General features: G+C 39.8%; 1 protein-coding gene across 1 annotated transcript; it reads right to left on the reverse strand.

Moving 5' to 3' along the window:
- Positions 1–11061: 11061 nt before the first annotated feature.
- On the reverse strand, positions 11062–12395 carry LOC146508872 (uncharacterized). Its single transcript, XM_085177107.1, has 2 exons — positions 11890–12395; positions 11062–11579 (listed from the first exon to the last, which is right to left on the reverse strand). The coding sequence occupies exons 1-2, from the start codon at positions 12371–12373 to the stop codon at positions 11095–11097; spliced, it is 969 nt and encodes a 322-aa protein (XP_085033233.1). The 5' UTR covers positions 12374–12395; the 3' UTR covers positions 11062–11094.
- Positions 12396–15649: the final 3254 nt, after the last annotated feature.

A 15649-nucleotide genomic window follows, 5' to 3' on the forward strand; every position in this document is an offset into this window, starting at 1 on the left:
ACTCTGCTTGTCCAGCATTTTCTCTGTTTTACTTGCGTCCCTATTGAGAAATAAGACTCCTAGTTTTGTCTTCTATCGGTTGTGTGCTAGCCAAGCAAAGGACATCAAAGAGCTTGTCAACCAGAAGCTCGGGGCCTTCAGTGGTGGCAACAGAGTTAGAAGTGAGAAGAGTACAAGGGGAATTGTTGCCTTGAGTCAAGGTGGCCAATGAAAGATACAGCAGGACGCTGAAGTGGAAAGTGCAGTACAAGAGCATGAGCGAGGTTGGGTGCGGCATGAAGACCACGCGCAGATGGGATAAGCCAAGAGAAGAGGAGTGGAATTGACTGGGCCACTAACTTGTTCTATAAGTAATTAGACTCTCATGCTAGCGTGTGCTAATGCAACTGTGGAGCAAAGGGCAAGAAAGCCAAATGAGGCTCCTCTGAGACTTGAACGCAGATCACTGGATTCAAAGTCCAGAGTGCTAACCGTTACACCATGGAACCCTCCTGCAGACAGAAAAAAGTTCTCTGTCAAACACCCATAAAACTGTAGTTCCTGGTAAAGTGATGGGGTTTTTTACATGGCCAATGACAGTTTGCGTGTCATACCTGCTGAGAATCCCACCTTGACTATGGCAGTTATGAAAGAGTATAATGTACGACGTCATTATGAAACCAAACATCAGGCCAATGAATCCTACACTGGTGCTGAGCGAGAGCAGAAATTAAATAAAAGGGTAGTTCTCCTCCGGGGTCAGCAACAGTATTTTTTTCGTGCTCAAAAGGTCCAGGAAAAGGCTACAATAGCCAGCTATGAGGTCACCCAACTCATTATTTTTTGCGGGGAGTGGACGAGAGCACGAGCGCTTTAGGTGAGCAAAAAATATATTCCACAGTACCCGTGTGTTAATGTGCAGGTACACATGCTTCAAATATCAATAATGCGTATCAATTCTGTCACTACCCTGCTTTTGCGCACCACTTTCTTATATGCGTTTTTCTTGTTGACACACAGAGTACACACCGCTGTGCACAGCGCACGCACACAAAAAGTCAGCTGATCTTATCTGATGCAGATCTGCTCCTTGATCAAGTGACATTTGTCTGGATTTTTGCCACGAATGGCGATCAGCTGGATGGCCCGATTTACATACCCTGCACAGCTGATACTCACAGAATAATTTACTAAAATTATATGGACTCCTGTTATTAAGTCCAGTTCAGTCTGTTAATGTTGATAACGGTTTCAAACAAACGTTAATAGGTGTGTTGCTAAGCCTAATAACTTAAATAACAAACTTGAAATGTACCCGTCCCATTTTCCCCTTTATTGTTTTTTCTCTGTACTGTAAATCTTCTGTCTAAGATGAAATGAGGCTGCTGTTATGAGAATGAGCTACCAAAGCTCTTTCTGAATAAATCAATAAAGATCCATTCATGGAAAGCTGTGATGAAGGCAGTTTTGTCTTTAATTATATTCAACAATATAACATATTCGACCACTTTTAGGTGATTTTTCTAACTTTAATACACTACAGTTATGGTTATATACCTCATTTCTAGTAAGTGGCCCAGCCCCTCCTATATTTTTATGTATGTGGCCCTCAGTGAAAAAAGTTTGGACACCCCTGCATTACATTGTCCACACCATACCAAGATGGCGCCGCGTATGGATGCCCTGGTACTTCGGTGCGTTACTTCTGTTTTGTTTTTGTGCATAACTTGTGTGTCTGGGCACTCCTCTGGATATTCTTACACCAGGGAAGAGCTTCTTAACTACAGGACTACAACACCTGTGGATTTAATTCCAATTTTTGTTGCATCTGCGGCAAATTTACTACAGACCTTGATCAGGAAAGTGAGACGCCGAAGGAAAGCGAGCCGGCGAACTCGTGCATCTGAGGAGACGCGGACTGCGAACTGCTCTTCCTGGGATCTTCCTTTCCAATGTACGCTCACTCCGGAATAAGATGAACGAGCTGGCCCTGATGAGAAGCATGAACAGAGACTTTGCCTCCTCCTGTGTCTTATGAGTCGTGGCTCTGTGAGGACATCCCGGACTGCGCGCTCAAGTTGGAGGGTTTTCATTTGCTGCGCGTGGACCGGCAGGCCTCTCTCTCTGGTAAGACCACAGGTGGAGGAGTCTGCTTCTACATTAATAGTGGCTGGTGCACAGATGTAACAGTGATTGCTCAGCACTGCTCTTCCTCTCTGGAATACCTTTTTATTCACTACAAACTGTTTTATTCTCCGTGGGAGTTTGCTTCATTCATCTTGGCCTCTGTTTACGTCCCACCAGATGCGGATGTGCAGGCAGCTCAGTGCGCCCTCGCAGAGCAGACACTGCACATGGAGCGGACATTCCCGGACTCTCTCATTATTGCTATTGGGGACTTTAACAAAGCCAATCTGAGCCAAGAGCTTCCCAAATATAAGCAGTATATTAAATGCCTGACCAGAGAGGAGAGGACATTGGACCACTGTTACAGCACGATCAGCGGGGCCTATTGCGCGATGCCCCGCGCTTCACTCAGACTTTCTGACCACGTCATGATCCACCTGATCCCCGCATACAGACAGAGGCTGAAGCTCTCCAAACCTGTCGTGAGGACTAAAAAACTGTGGAGCAACGAGGCTGTGGAGGAGCTTCTCAAGTTCAAGTTCAAGTTCAAGTTCAAATTTATTTGCCACATGCAGTGGCAGGTTGCCCTGCAGTGGTATGAACCCCCCCCCCCCCCCCCCCCCGACCATACACACACAACACAGACATCACATGGGGATACAAGTCAGAGAACATTGCATTATAGAAAAAAAACACTGAAATATACACTACAATGGGAAAGTACAATAGGAAAAAAAGAGACCTCTGCTCATGCTGGGCTATAGAGGACAGCGTTTACGGACACTGTCACCTCCTATATCCACTTCTGTGAGGACAGCATTGTGCCATCACACACCAGGGTGATTATAACAATGACAAACCCTGGTTTACTCCTAAACTCAAAAAGCTGTGGCTGGAAAACACAAAAGAGTTCAGAAGTGGAGACAGGGACTGCTACAGAGAGGCCAAGTACAGGTTCACTAAAGAAGTGGACATTGCTAAACATCAGCACTCTGAGAAGATGCAGCAGCATATCTCAGAGAATTTCTCGGCCTCTGTGTGGAAAAGTTTTAGGAATATCACCAACTACAAGCCTAAAACCCCCCCAACACCCTTAACGACTTTTACTGCCGTTTTGACGAGCCATCAAGCAGCCTTCACACCTCCAACGGCCCCAAAAATAGAGACACTTTGGATACTCATTCCCCCACCTCTCCCCCTCCATAGAGCTATCACCACCATCAAACACTTCACCTACAACACCCCCCTCCACACCCCACACCAAGGTGGATTTCACACCACCTTCTCCCACTACAACCCTTCATATTCATGAAGCAGATGTGAGGAATTAGTTTAAGAGTCTGAATGCTCGAAAAGCTCCTGGCCCAGACGGTGTGTCTCCTGCCACCCTCAGACACTGTGCAAATGAGCTGGCCTCCGTGTTTTTTGGCATTTTCAACTCCTCACTGCAGGCATGTCATGTGCCTGCCTGCTTCAAGTCCTCTACCATAATCCCTGTCCCCAAGAAACCAAGGATCACTGGACTAAATGACTACAGACCTGTGGCTCTGACATCTGTGGTCATGAAGTCATTTGAGTGCCTGGTTCTCTCCTACCTGAAGACCCTCACGGCCCCCCTCCTGGACCCCCTGCAGTTTGCATACAGAGCCAACAGGTCTGTAGACGATGCTATCAACATGGCTCTACACTTTATCCTGCAGCATCTGGACTCCCCAGGAACCTACGGCAGGATCCTGTTTGCGTACTTCAGCTCTGCCTTCAACACCATCCTTCCAGACCATCTCCAAGGCAAGCTTCCCCAGATGAATGTGCCTGATCCCATCTGCCGGTGGATCACTAACTTCCTGACGGACAGGAAGCAGCATGTGAGGCTAGGAAAGAATGTCTTGGACTCCCAGACCATCAGCACTGGCTCCCCTCAGGGCTTTGTTCTTTCTCCTCTGCTCTTCTCCCTGTACACTAACTGCTACACCTCCACCCACCAGTTTGTCAAGCTAATCAAGTTTGCAGATGACACCACCGTTATTGGACTCATCTCGGACGGGGATGAGTATGCCTACAGGAGGGAGGTTGAACGTCTGGTGTCCTGGTGCAGCCACAACAACCTGGTGCTGAATGTCCAGAAGACAGTGGAGATTATTGTGGACTTCAGGAAGCACACAAATCTGACCTCTGACCTCTCTTATGTCTGATGTCTGGATTGTATTCTTGAACAAGCAAAGCCCATCTTATCAATCTCTGGTTGTGGTTGTACATGCACTTCAGAAATACCAAAGGGTTATGGTCGGTATACACCATAACAGGAGTTGCGGTGGATCTTACGTAAACATCAAAATGGTTAACGTTTCTTTCTCAATGGTGGAGTAGTTAAGTTGGTGAGGCTTGAACTTAGCTGAGAAGTAGGCAACTTGGTGACTGATGCCATCTGCTCCATCGTGTAGCAGTAGCGCTACACGTTGAAGGCCTTGCTGAAACCTGGAGCCAGTATAGGGGCACTGCAAAGGAGAGACTTGGCACAGTTAAATACATGTTGACACTCTGCATTTGTACTGCACAAATGACTTATAGGAGCCACTACTGTCGACAAATTCTGGCAGAAACTGCTATAGTAACCCACTAGACCCAAGAATAACCTGAGCTCTCGTATTGTGGTGGGCATTTAATTTATTTTGCCTGAAATGCCAGAATCTCAGGTGAAACCTCACAAAATTTCAGCAACCACCAAACAGCTAGATGTCGTCTTTCTCACCCGACGGCACGGACAGCTCACTGATTCTGATGTTTCGGTGGGTCCGTGCTTTGTGTTTAGCGCTAGATTCTGAAGCTGTAGGTTTTATCTCTCGCTCTCTCTCACTCTCGCTCTCTCTCGCTCTCAAGGAATAAAAATGTATGGTCTCCTTATAGTAAAACATGACATCCATGGGTATTTTTGTTCTCTATGGTTATTCCCAGACGATGTAACAAAGCTGTCACAGCTGCAACGGCAGACGTCTGGGGTTGTGGTAAGGGCCGAAAACACAGGCACTGACGTAGATGTGAGGGAGAGTGAGCTTCATTTTTTGAGGTGAACAGGATAAAGCGAAACCTAAACTGAGAAAACTAACCTGAAACCTACATGCAGTGGAAACACAGAGAGATAACACAGACCAGCAACAAGCAGGAGAAAACACAGGGCTTATATACTCACAGGAGCAATCAGGGAATGGGATACAGGAGAGCAATACAGCTGGGAGAAATCAGAGCTGATGAGACAGGGGAAACGTAAACTGAACACACTGACATTAGACAAGGCAGCTTCAAAGTAAAATAGGAAATACAACAGGTATGCACAGACACAAACTTAACACAAGATATGTCAACAGGGAGGGAACACAAAGATGTGGGACCAGGGCAGGCACAGAGACACAGAACAAAAGGAGCTCGAAATACAAAACAGAAACAGAACCTGAGAGCAAGAAATTCCCAACAAGAATGAATCTAAAACACAAGATAATAATCAAAACCAAAACCAATGAGTCCACAGACTCAGGACCATGACAAAAGCAATAATAAGAATTAACTTTGACTCGGCTGTTGCTGAGAACTTTTGTAAGTTAAAACTTCAAAGAACAGTCAATTAAAATATTTACACTTAAAGTTAACATCTGAAAACTGGAGAAGTGGAGAACAAAAGAATGGCAGGACTTGATACTGTCAATGAGAGATGAATAGTATCTGAAATATATGTTCTTAAGAAGTGGGGAAAAATGCAGTTAAGACCTGAAATAGGACCTGAGATCATCTGGCCCTTCAGTTGATCCACTGACTATTCACTGAAATCTCATAAAAATGGTTTTCAGGGAAGTGTGGTTGTCAGTATCAAGAAGCCATTCTTAAGGAATGGAAGTATACGGAGGAGGTGAGTATAGAAGTAGAACAATGAGTTTCTACAGCCATGATGGAAGGTTGGGTTGTTTTGTGTTTTTGTTTGTTTTTTTGTTGTTGTTGTTTTGTGGTGTTGGTAATAATACTTTTTCTTTTCTTTTACTGTTTCACAAAGGGCTAAAAGGTCATTGAAAATTTTTGAAAAATGTATTCAAGCAATTTGGCAGGACAAAGCAAAAGCAGAATTAAAAACAAGAATAATCACAAAATAATAATGAAATCACATCAGTTATACTATGTAATTAACCTACTCAGGGTGCATTGAATATTCAATCCTTCAGGAGTAGAAAGAGACCCCAAACCTTCTTAATATTGGGAGAAGGATGATTATGTTAGTTTAAATGAATCAACACCCCCGAGTCATTCTAACTACCAGAAATCTCGAAGCACAGGTCGAGGGGGCGGTGTGGCAGCAATTTTTCACACCAGTCTATTAATTAATGAAAGACCAAGACAGACTTTTAATTCATTTGAAAGCCTGATGCTTAGCCTCGTCCACCCCAGCTGTGAAACTCAGAAACCAGTCTTACTTGTTATCATCTATCGTCCACCTGGGCCTTACACAGAGTTTCTGTCTGATTTCTCAGACTTTATATCTAATTTAGTTCTGAGCTCAGATAAAATAATTATTGTGGGTGATTTTAACATCCATGTTGATGCTAAAAATGACAGCCTCAACATGGCATTTAATCTGTTGTTAGACTCAATTGGTTTCTCTCAAAATGTAAAAGAACCCACCCACCACTTTAATCACACTCTAGATCTTGTTTTAACATATGGCATAGAAACTGAACATTTAACAGTGTTTCCTGAAAACCCTCTCCTGTCTGATCATTTCTTGATAACATTTACATTTACAATAATTGATTACACAGCAGTGGAGAGTGGACTTTATCAAAGTAGATGTCTTTCTGAAAGCGCTGTAATTAAGTTTAAGAATATAATCCAGCCACTGTTATCATCGTCAATGCCCTGTACCAACACAGAGCAGAGCAGCTATCTGAACGCTACCCCAACAGAGGTCGATTATCTTGTTAATAATTTCACCTCCTCACTACGTACGACTCTGGATACTGTAGCTCCTGTGAAAACTAAGGTCTCTAATCAGAAGTACCTGACCCCGTGGTATAATTCTCAAACACGTACCCTAAAGCAGATGACTCGTAATCTGGAGAGGAAATGGCGTGTCACAAATTTAGAGGATCATCATTTAGCCTGGAGAAATAGTTTGTTGCTTTATAAGAAAGCCCTCCGCAAAGCCAGAACAGCTTACTACTCATCACTGATTGAAGAAAATAAGAACAACCCCAGGTTTCTCTTCAGCACTGTAGCCAGGCTGACAAAAAGTCAGAGCTCTTTTGAGCCAACCATCCCTTTAACGTTAACTAGTGATGACTTCATGAACTTCTTCACAAATAAAATTTTTATCATTAGAGAAAAAATTACCAATAATCATCCCACAGATGTAATATTATCTACAGCTACTCTTAGTTTCATTGATGTTAAGTTAGACTCTTTTTCTCCAATTGATCTTTCTGAGTTAACTTCAATAGTTACTTCCTCCAAACCATCAACGTGTCTTTTAGACCCCATTCCTACAAAACTGCTCAAAGAAGTCCTGCCATTGATTAATTCTTCGATCTTATATATGATCAACCTATCTCTAATAATCGGCTATGTACCACAGGCCTTCAAGGTGGCTGCAGTTAAACCTTTACGCAAAAAGTCATCTCTAGACCCAGCAGTCTTAGCTAATTATAGGCCAATCTCCAACCTTCCTTTCATATCAAAAATCCTTGAAAGAGTAGTTGTCAAACAGCTAACAGATCATCTGCAGAGGAATGGTTTATTTGAAGAGTTTCAGTCAGGTTTCAGAGTTCATCACAGCACAGAAACAGCTTTAGTGAAGGTTACAAATGATCTTCTTATGGCCTCTGACAGTGGACTCATCTCTGTGCTTGTCCTTCTTGACCTTAGTGCAGCGTTCGATACTGTTGACCATAATATCCTATTAGAGCGATTAGAACATGCTGTAGGTATTACAGGTATTGCACTGCAGTGGTTTGTATCATATCTATCTAATAGACTCCAATTTGTGCATGTAAATGGAGAGTCCTCTTCACACACTGAGGTTAATTATGGAGTTCCACAGGGTTCAGTGCTAGGACCAATTCTGTTTACATTATACATGCTTCCCCTAGGCAGCATCATTAGAAGACATAGCATACATTTTCACTGCTATGCAGATGACACCCAGCTCTATCTGTCCATGAAGCCAGATAACACACACCAATTAGTTAAACTGCAGGAATGTCTTAAAGACATAAAGACTTGGATGGCCACTAACTTTCTGCTTCTTAACTCGGATAAAACTGAGGTCATTGTACTCGGCGCTGAAAAGCTTAGAAATATGGTATCTAACCAGATTCTTACTCTGGATGGCATTACCTTGGCCTCCAGTAACACTGTGAGGAACCTTGGAGTCATTTTTGACCAGGATATGTCCTTCAACGCACATATTAAACAAATATGTAAGACTGCGTTCTTCCATTTGCGCAACATCTCTAAAATTAGAAATATCCTGTCTCAGAGTGACGCTGAAAAACTAGTTCATGCATTTATTACTTCCAGGCTGGACTACTGCAATTCATTATTATCAGGATGTCCAAAAAACTCACTGAAAAGCCTTCAGTTAATCCAAAATGCTGCAGCAAGAGTACTGACAGGGACTAGAAAGAGAGAGCATATTTCTCCTGTTTTGGCTTCCCTTCATTGGCTTCCTGTTAAATCCAGAATTGAATTCAAAATCCTGCTCCTCACATACAAGGTCTTAAATAATCAGGCCCCATCTTATCTTAATGTCCTTGTAGTACCATATCACCCTATTAGAGCACTTCGCTCTCGCTCTGCAGGCCTACTTGTTGTTCCTAGAGTATTTAAAAGTAGAATGGGAGGGAGAGCCTTCAGTTTTCAGGCCCCTCTTCTGTGGAACCAGCTTCCAGTTTGGATTCGGGAGACAGACACTATCTCTACTTTTAAGATTAGGCTTAAAACTTTCCTTTTTGCTAAAGCATATAGTTAGGGCTGGACCAGGTGACCCTGAATCCTCCCTTAGTTATGCTGCAATAGATGTAGGCTGCTGGGGGATTCCCATGATGCATTGAGTTTTTCCTTTCCAGTCACCTTTCTCACTCACTATGTGTTAACAGACCTCTCTGTATTGAATCGTATCTGTTATTAATCTCTGTCTCTCTTCCACAGCATGTCTTTTATCCTGTCTTCCTTCTCTCACCCCAACCGGTCGCAGCAGATGGCCGCCCCTCCCTGAGCCTGGTTCTGCCGGAGGTTTCTTCCTGTTAAAAGGGAGTTTTTCCTTCCCACTGTCGCCAAAGTGCTTGCTCATAGGGGGTCATATGATTGTTGGGCTTTTCTCTGTATCTATGAAGCACCTTGAGGCGACATTTGTTGTGATTTGGCGCTATATAAATAAAATTGAATTGAATTGAATTGAATAGAAGCAGCAAGAAGCTTGGAAAGCTGATATTCAGCCAGGGGTCTCTTTACCCCAAGTTACTCGACAAGCATTACTTCATGTTATAGTGTTATTTGTCATCATAGTGATTAGTTTATCAGACCGATTACCTACAGACTATTTACTGACATTCAAATAGTAAATTCAGCCCCACAATTTTAAAACAATTTTATTGCAACGATACAAATTCCTCAAACATCAACAATGAATATAATAACCTTTTTGTGTTTACTGTCAACTATTTCTTTTAATTTATATAATACATTTATATAGGGGACAATATTAAATAACAGCAACATATCATCATCTCTTTGATAATGTGGCAAAATTTAAGGCATATGTTGCATATATAGTGCCATGAAAAACTAATTTCCCCCTTTGGCATTCCTTAGTTTTTTGCATATTTCCCACACTTAAATATTTTGCACAATTAATTTTTAATTTTAGACAAAGTACATCCAGCTATGAAGGTTCAAAGGACTGTTTTTAAATTAACTTGATTATCCACAAATGGAGAAAACTGAACAGTGGTGAAACTTCCCAGGCATGGCTGGCCTACCGGAATTACTCCAAAAGTGCATTGTCCCAATATGTCCCAAGGAGAGAACCACTACTCACTACTCACAACACACCGCATTTGCTACAAAAAATGTTAATCCCCAAAACCTTTGAAAAATATTATTTGGACTAATGAGTTAAAAGTTGAACATTTTGGAAGATTTTCACCGTGCTATGCCAAGTGAAAAACTGTTCAAGCTGTTCCCACCACTAACACATGACCCTACACTGTGTTCAAAGCATCATTCCATGTTTGCACTGATCACCACCTGCACTCATGTATAAATCTATCTACTTAGCACTTTTAATTTTTATTTTTATGTTTATTTAAGCATTGTCTGACAGTATGTTTTGCACTAAGTACCACAGCAATTTCCTAATGTTGTAAACCTGCTCAACATTTGGCAATAAAACTCATTCTGATTCTGAAAAGAACATCACATCAACAAAAATAGTGCTGGTAGTGTAATCCTTTGGGGCTGCTTTTCTCCTTTGGTATCTGAATGACTTTTTGTAGTTTAAAATTGGGGGAAAAAAAAAAAAATTCTAAAAAATTTAAGAATCCTGAAGGAGAATATCTGGCCATCAATTTCTGTCCTGAATCTTAAGCACACTTGGGTTACAAAGCTGAGCAGTGATCCAAAACACACCTAGTTCCTCTAAGTTTCTCTGTTTTCCTCATTCTCTTGTTTCTTGGGTTGAATGTTCCACTGCAGTTTGAAATCAGTCAATCCTTGATTTGTTAGCTTGGCTCCTAGCTGTGACAGAATAGAAAGAGAAGTAGGTGGTTTCATCATTTTATTGAAGCTGTCTGTCAGTATATTTATCCATTGCTTTTTCTTTGTAGTTTGTTTGCTTTACTTGAAATTTTTCCAGAAGCAAAAACAAAAATTTTACCTGTGGGAGTATCTGGACATTAATTGCAGAGTCAGTTAAGTCAACATCAGTCAAAAACTTAATCTTCACTGTCGTCCTCAACTTTGCAACTTAGCAGGAAACATGTAACCAAAAAATAAAAGTAAGTTTTGACAAACTGAGAAACAGGAGTTGTTGTTAGTCAGGGTATGTTTTTTTGTTTGTTTGTTTATTTGTTTTGCGTGTGTTATTGAACATTTACCTTGATGGCAAATGAAAACACAATTCTTTGTACATATGTCGTCATCCCACTTGTGGAGGTTATTCTCCACCACACAATGCTGGTTACCTTGAGGATCATTTGGGCTGGAACTTTGCCAGTTTTTAAAGGAGCTCTGACTCTTGTCAGACCAGGTCCATGGCACTCTGTACAGACCGATCCAAATGTCGTTGCTGTTTGGTTTTACTGAATTGACCTCAGCGTTCTCTTCACTGTTTTCGATCACTGCCAAGTCCATGCTTAGTTTTATGCAGTATTCTCGAGCAGAGGGCCATGTTTTTGTAATAGAGATGTACATGTAGTTTTTCTTGTTTTGCTGTGTAACTGCAGCAGATAGAAAATAAGCCAGTGAGCGGGAAAGAAAGTGTTTAAGCATTCAAGTAATCATGGCAGATGACAGATGATGCTGAATTTATTATGGATATCAAATAGTTAACATTGTAAATGAAAGAGTAAAAATTTTGGATAATCAATTTAATGTTTTCAAATCACTACTCAAACTTTTTGAGCTAGGGGTTTTCTTATATTTTATACAACAAATCTTCAGTGATGTTTTCTGTGAAATCTACTAGTAAAAAATGCAGGTTAAGTCATTAGTGAGGTCAGAAACCCATGAATGAAAATATTTTCTTACCATTGTAGCAAACGAAGCTTCTGCTTTCGCCACAGTTTTTATCAAACCACTTTCCATCAAGACCCATTATTGCACAAGTTTCATTTCCATGATAATTATCTGGACTGGTATAGTACCAGTTGTTGTAAACAGTTTTGCTCGTTTCACCAGTTACTGCCCATCTCCAGGAGTTGGTGTCATTGCCTAGCGTATTCTTCCAGGATTTGGGATCATCCTGCAGTCCAATCCATGCACAGTCGTAGGAAAAAGTTGAATTTAGCCTGCTTATATCATCCATGTTTTCGAAGGTGGCCAGGTCTGTGTACTTCTCTCTGCAGTATTGTTGAGCATCGTTCCAGCTCATTCTTTTGTCAACGTAGTAGTAGTTACGAGAAGGGAACTTTGAGCAGAAGCAGAGACTAAACCCTAACATTGGTAATAGATAGATAAGTAGTATTAAGTTAATTATTTGCATAATACACACAAGAAAAGAATAAACAAACATTAAAGAGCCCTTAGTGCGATTTTTGTAACTACATTTACAGGCTACACAGGGGTACCAGTCTACTAATATAAAAACAAGGAGGCCAGTAATGTTGCAGTAATGTCCAAATATTATAACATCAATATTGAATTTAATATTTGCCATTGAATTGCCATATCCTAGCATATTTTACTTTGTTGCTGGGGTCATAACTACTGGATTACTTGAAGATAAAACAATAATTCACGTTTATTTCAACCATGGCATATTTTCCTATTTAGTCAGAAAGCTAACATTCAGTTTTAGAATTTAGCAACTCAGCGCTGAGTTGCTCCTGCAAACTTGATTTTGGTCTCTTTTATTCCAGTTCAAATAACAATGGCCAACACTGTAACACTGTGAGGAATCATGAAATCGTTTTTCACCAGTATATGTCCTTCTGTGTGCATATTAAACAAATATATTGGAATGCTTTCTTGCATTTACACAATATCTCTTCATAACCTTCAGCTGATCCAAAATGCTGAAGCAAGAGTAGTGACAAGGACTATAAAAAGAGACAATGTTTCCCCCATATGGGCTTAATTGACGTGCAAGCTAAATTGAAAACAGTTTTTATTTTTAGTTGCATGAAAGCACTCCACCAAGCCACTTTTCTATGTAGGTAGCTGAATAACTTAAGTAACATTTTACCTTTAATGTAAGTTCCCCATAAAAGTAATGTTACTCAACTCGTGGTTATGTGTGCTCTGCTGGTCTACATTGAAACAGACACATGGAGGAGAGCAGATGCTCATAAAATACTAGAAGGGAGACGTAAAGTTCTTGTTCATGGAAACTTATGAGTGAAAGTTGAGGCAGTGTCTGCATGAGAGTAGCTCATGTTATGCACAGAGTCAAAATTATAGGTTTAGATTTATATATTTAATTTTGAGGAATAGAGATCATTTGTAGGGGTTCATTCAATGCCTCTTTGCACCTCCTCAAAGTTTTAATAAAATGAAACATAAGATTTTTTTGACACACTGTTTTTGAGGTAATGGAAAATGTCCTGTGTCTTCTTTTTCAACTTTACAATTCAAATCACACATTTCCATTATGCATATTTGGGGATCTTACCAAAGAGAAGGAGAGTCAGTTTTGGGACACAGCCCATTTCTGATTTCACTGGAGAGAGGAGGAATATAGGTCAACACAAATAAAAACGAAAAACAAACAAAAAAAACCAACAACTTTAAAGCCACTTTTCATTATATCTGTTCCCGGTTTACTATGATGTGTTAATCCACAAAAGAATGACATAGCATGCTTTTGAGAATGAGAATAAAGTCAGAAAATAATGACTTTAAATGTTTTCTTTGGGAATATATAAAAAAGAACATAATATGAGAACACACTACATTACTTAATTAAATAGTAAGAAATAAATGTTTAAAAATTACAGGAAAAGTTGTTCTAACAGTCTTATTGCCCAGACAAATAATTTATTTACTTATTTTACTCTAGACAAAAGAAAAAGAACAGAATTTCTATAGTAGCTTGTGGAAAAAAATAGAAACTTTCCTGTCATTTAATTGTTTATCTATTACTTCATTATGTCGATTACTTTAAAGAGTCCAAAATTTAAACCTGTCACATTTTTGAAAGATGTCAGTTAGGCTGGATTGGAGCTTCTGGCCCCCAGGCCTTACACGTCTTACACGTCTCCCTTAGCCTCACAGACAGGTTTTTTGGGGGGGGTTTTGGTGTGGCAGCTACTTCAACCATTATCCCTGCCACACCAATTTTCTCCACAAAGAGCAAGATCAGTCTTAATCATGCAACTTTTCATTAGTTTTAACGTTGTTACTGATTAGTGTAAGTTTGTATTGTATTGATGAGGTTTTTTTCAATAGAAATAACTCAAATTCTGAAAATATAAAGATATACTTACAAGTTTGGTCAATACTGTTTTAAGGTTGAGATCTGAATGGTCCACATATGAATGCAGGCAATGAATTTACCACCCTTTAAATGGTTAGTCTTGGACCTTATTTTCATATGTAAATAATAAGACAAGTCCTCTAGGGGTGGTAACACACATCCAATAAGTCACTACACTACAGACCAAAAGTGATACTGTGTACAAGAAGTAGATGAGCAGACTCTACTTTCTGACAAAGCTTGGATCATTTACCGAGTGCAACAAGATGTTGGAAAGCTTCAATCACTGCGTGGTAGGAAATAGGATTGTCACAATACTAGGATTTCAAACCCCATGGTGATACGTGGGAAAATATTCAATACCATTTTGAATACCATGGGGAAAATTTTGAGCCCATCCTGTAACAACAGAAGCAACGACAATGAAGTTAGATCACCAAAAAGTTAACTAAATAATTATTTAAGTTTTAAAGTTTCATTTTACATAATTGTATTAGAGATAGTGAAGCTGAAAAATATTTTAAAACCTGCTAATAAACAAATGGTACAACAACTTAAACAGTCTAAGGAGCTTGGAAAGAAAAGCGTCTGACTTCTTTAAGTTGCTTGAAGACGTTTCACCTCTCATCTGAGAAACTTCTTCAGTTCTAAGGTCAAATGGTGGAGAGTCCCAGATTTAAGCCCTATGGGAGAGTCCCCCCAAGAGGACCAATGGATCCCCTAATGGTCCTCTATCTAATCACACAGGATGATTAGATTAATTTAATATGATTCCAGTAAGTTGCCATAATAAAAAAAGAATTAATTTATTAAGCAATACATAAAACCTGTTTCTCATTTGTATTCATTGTTAAATTTGAAGAAAAGGCTGCCATGACAAACTGTAAATGTAAATGATGTGTAGTTGTGCCAGGAAAGTGTCCTTGATTTATGATTTCTTTTTTTTAATATATATATATATCCTCTTTATTTACATCTGATTTAAAGGGTCTATTACAGTAGTTCCCTCACATGTTTTACATGGGATTTATCAGCACATATTATTTATAATAAAGAACCGATCAAATTTAATAACTGATATAGCTCATTAGACTTTACATTCACTTTCATGCTCAACAGAGTTTTCATTTATTTGTAAATAAATTTGTACACAAAAACAAAACATTTCAAAATAAATTGAAATCTGAAAAATATTTTGTTTTTATAAGTTCATGTAAATTTGTAAAAATGTTTTGTAAAAATGATTTTGCAAATTCTACAATTCTGCAAGTATTAAATGTGTAATATGAATAAAATAAGTCCAAATACAGTGGAACCCCGACTTAGAAATGCCCAATTTAACGAAAAATTCAAGTTACGAAGGCACTTAACAGC

Source organism: Neolamprologus multifasciatus, chromosome 11 (genome assembly GCF_963576455.1).
Source record: "Neolamprologus multifasciatus chromosome 11, fNeoMul1.2, whole genome shotgun sequence".
In the NCBI taxonomy this organism is placed as follows: Eukaryota; Metazoa; Chordata; class Actinopteri; order Cichliformes; family Cichlidae; genus Neolamprologus; species Neolamprologus multifasciatus.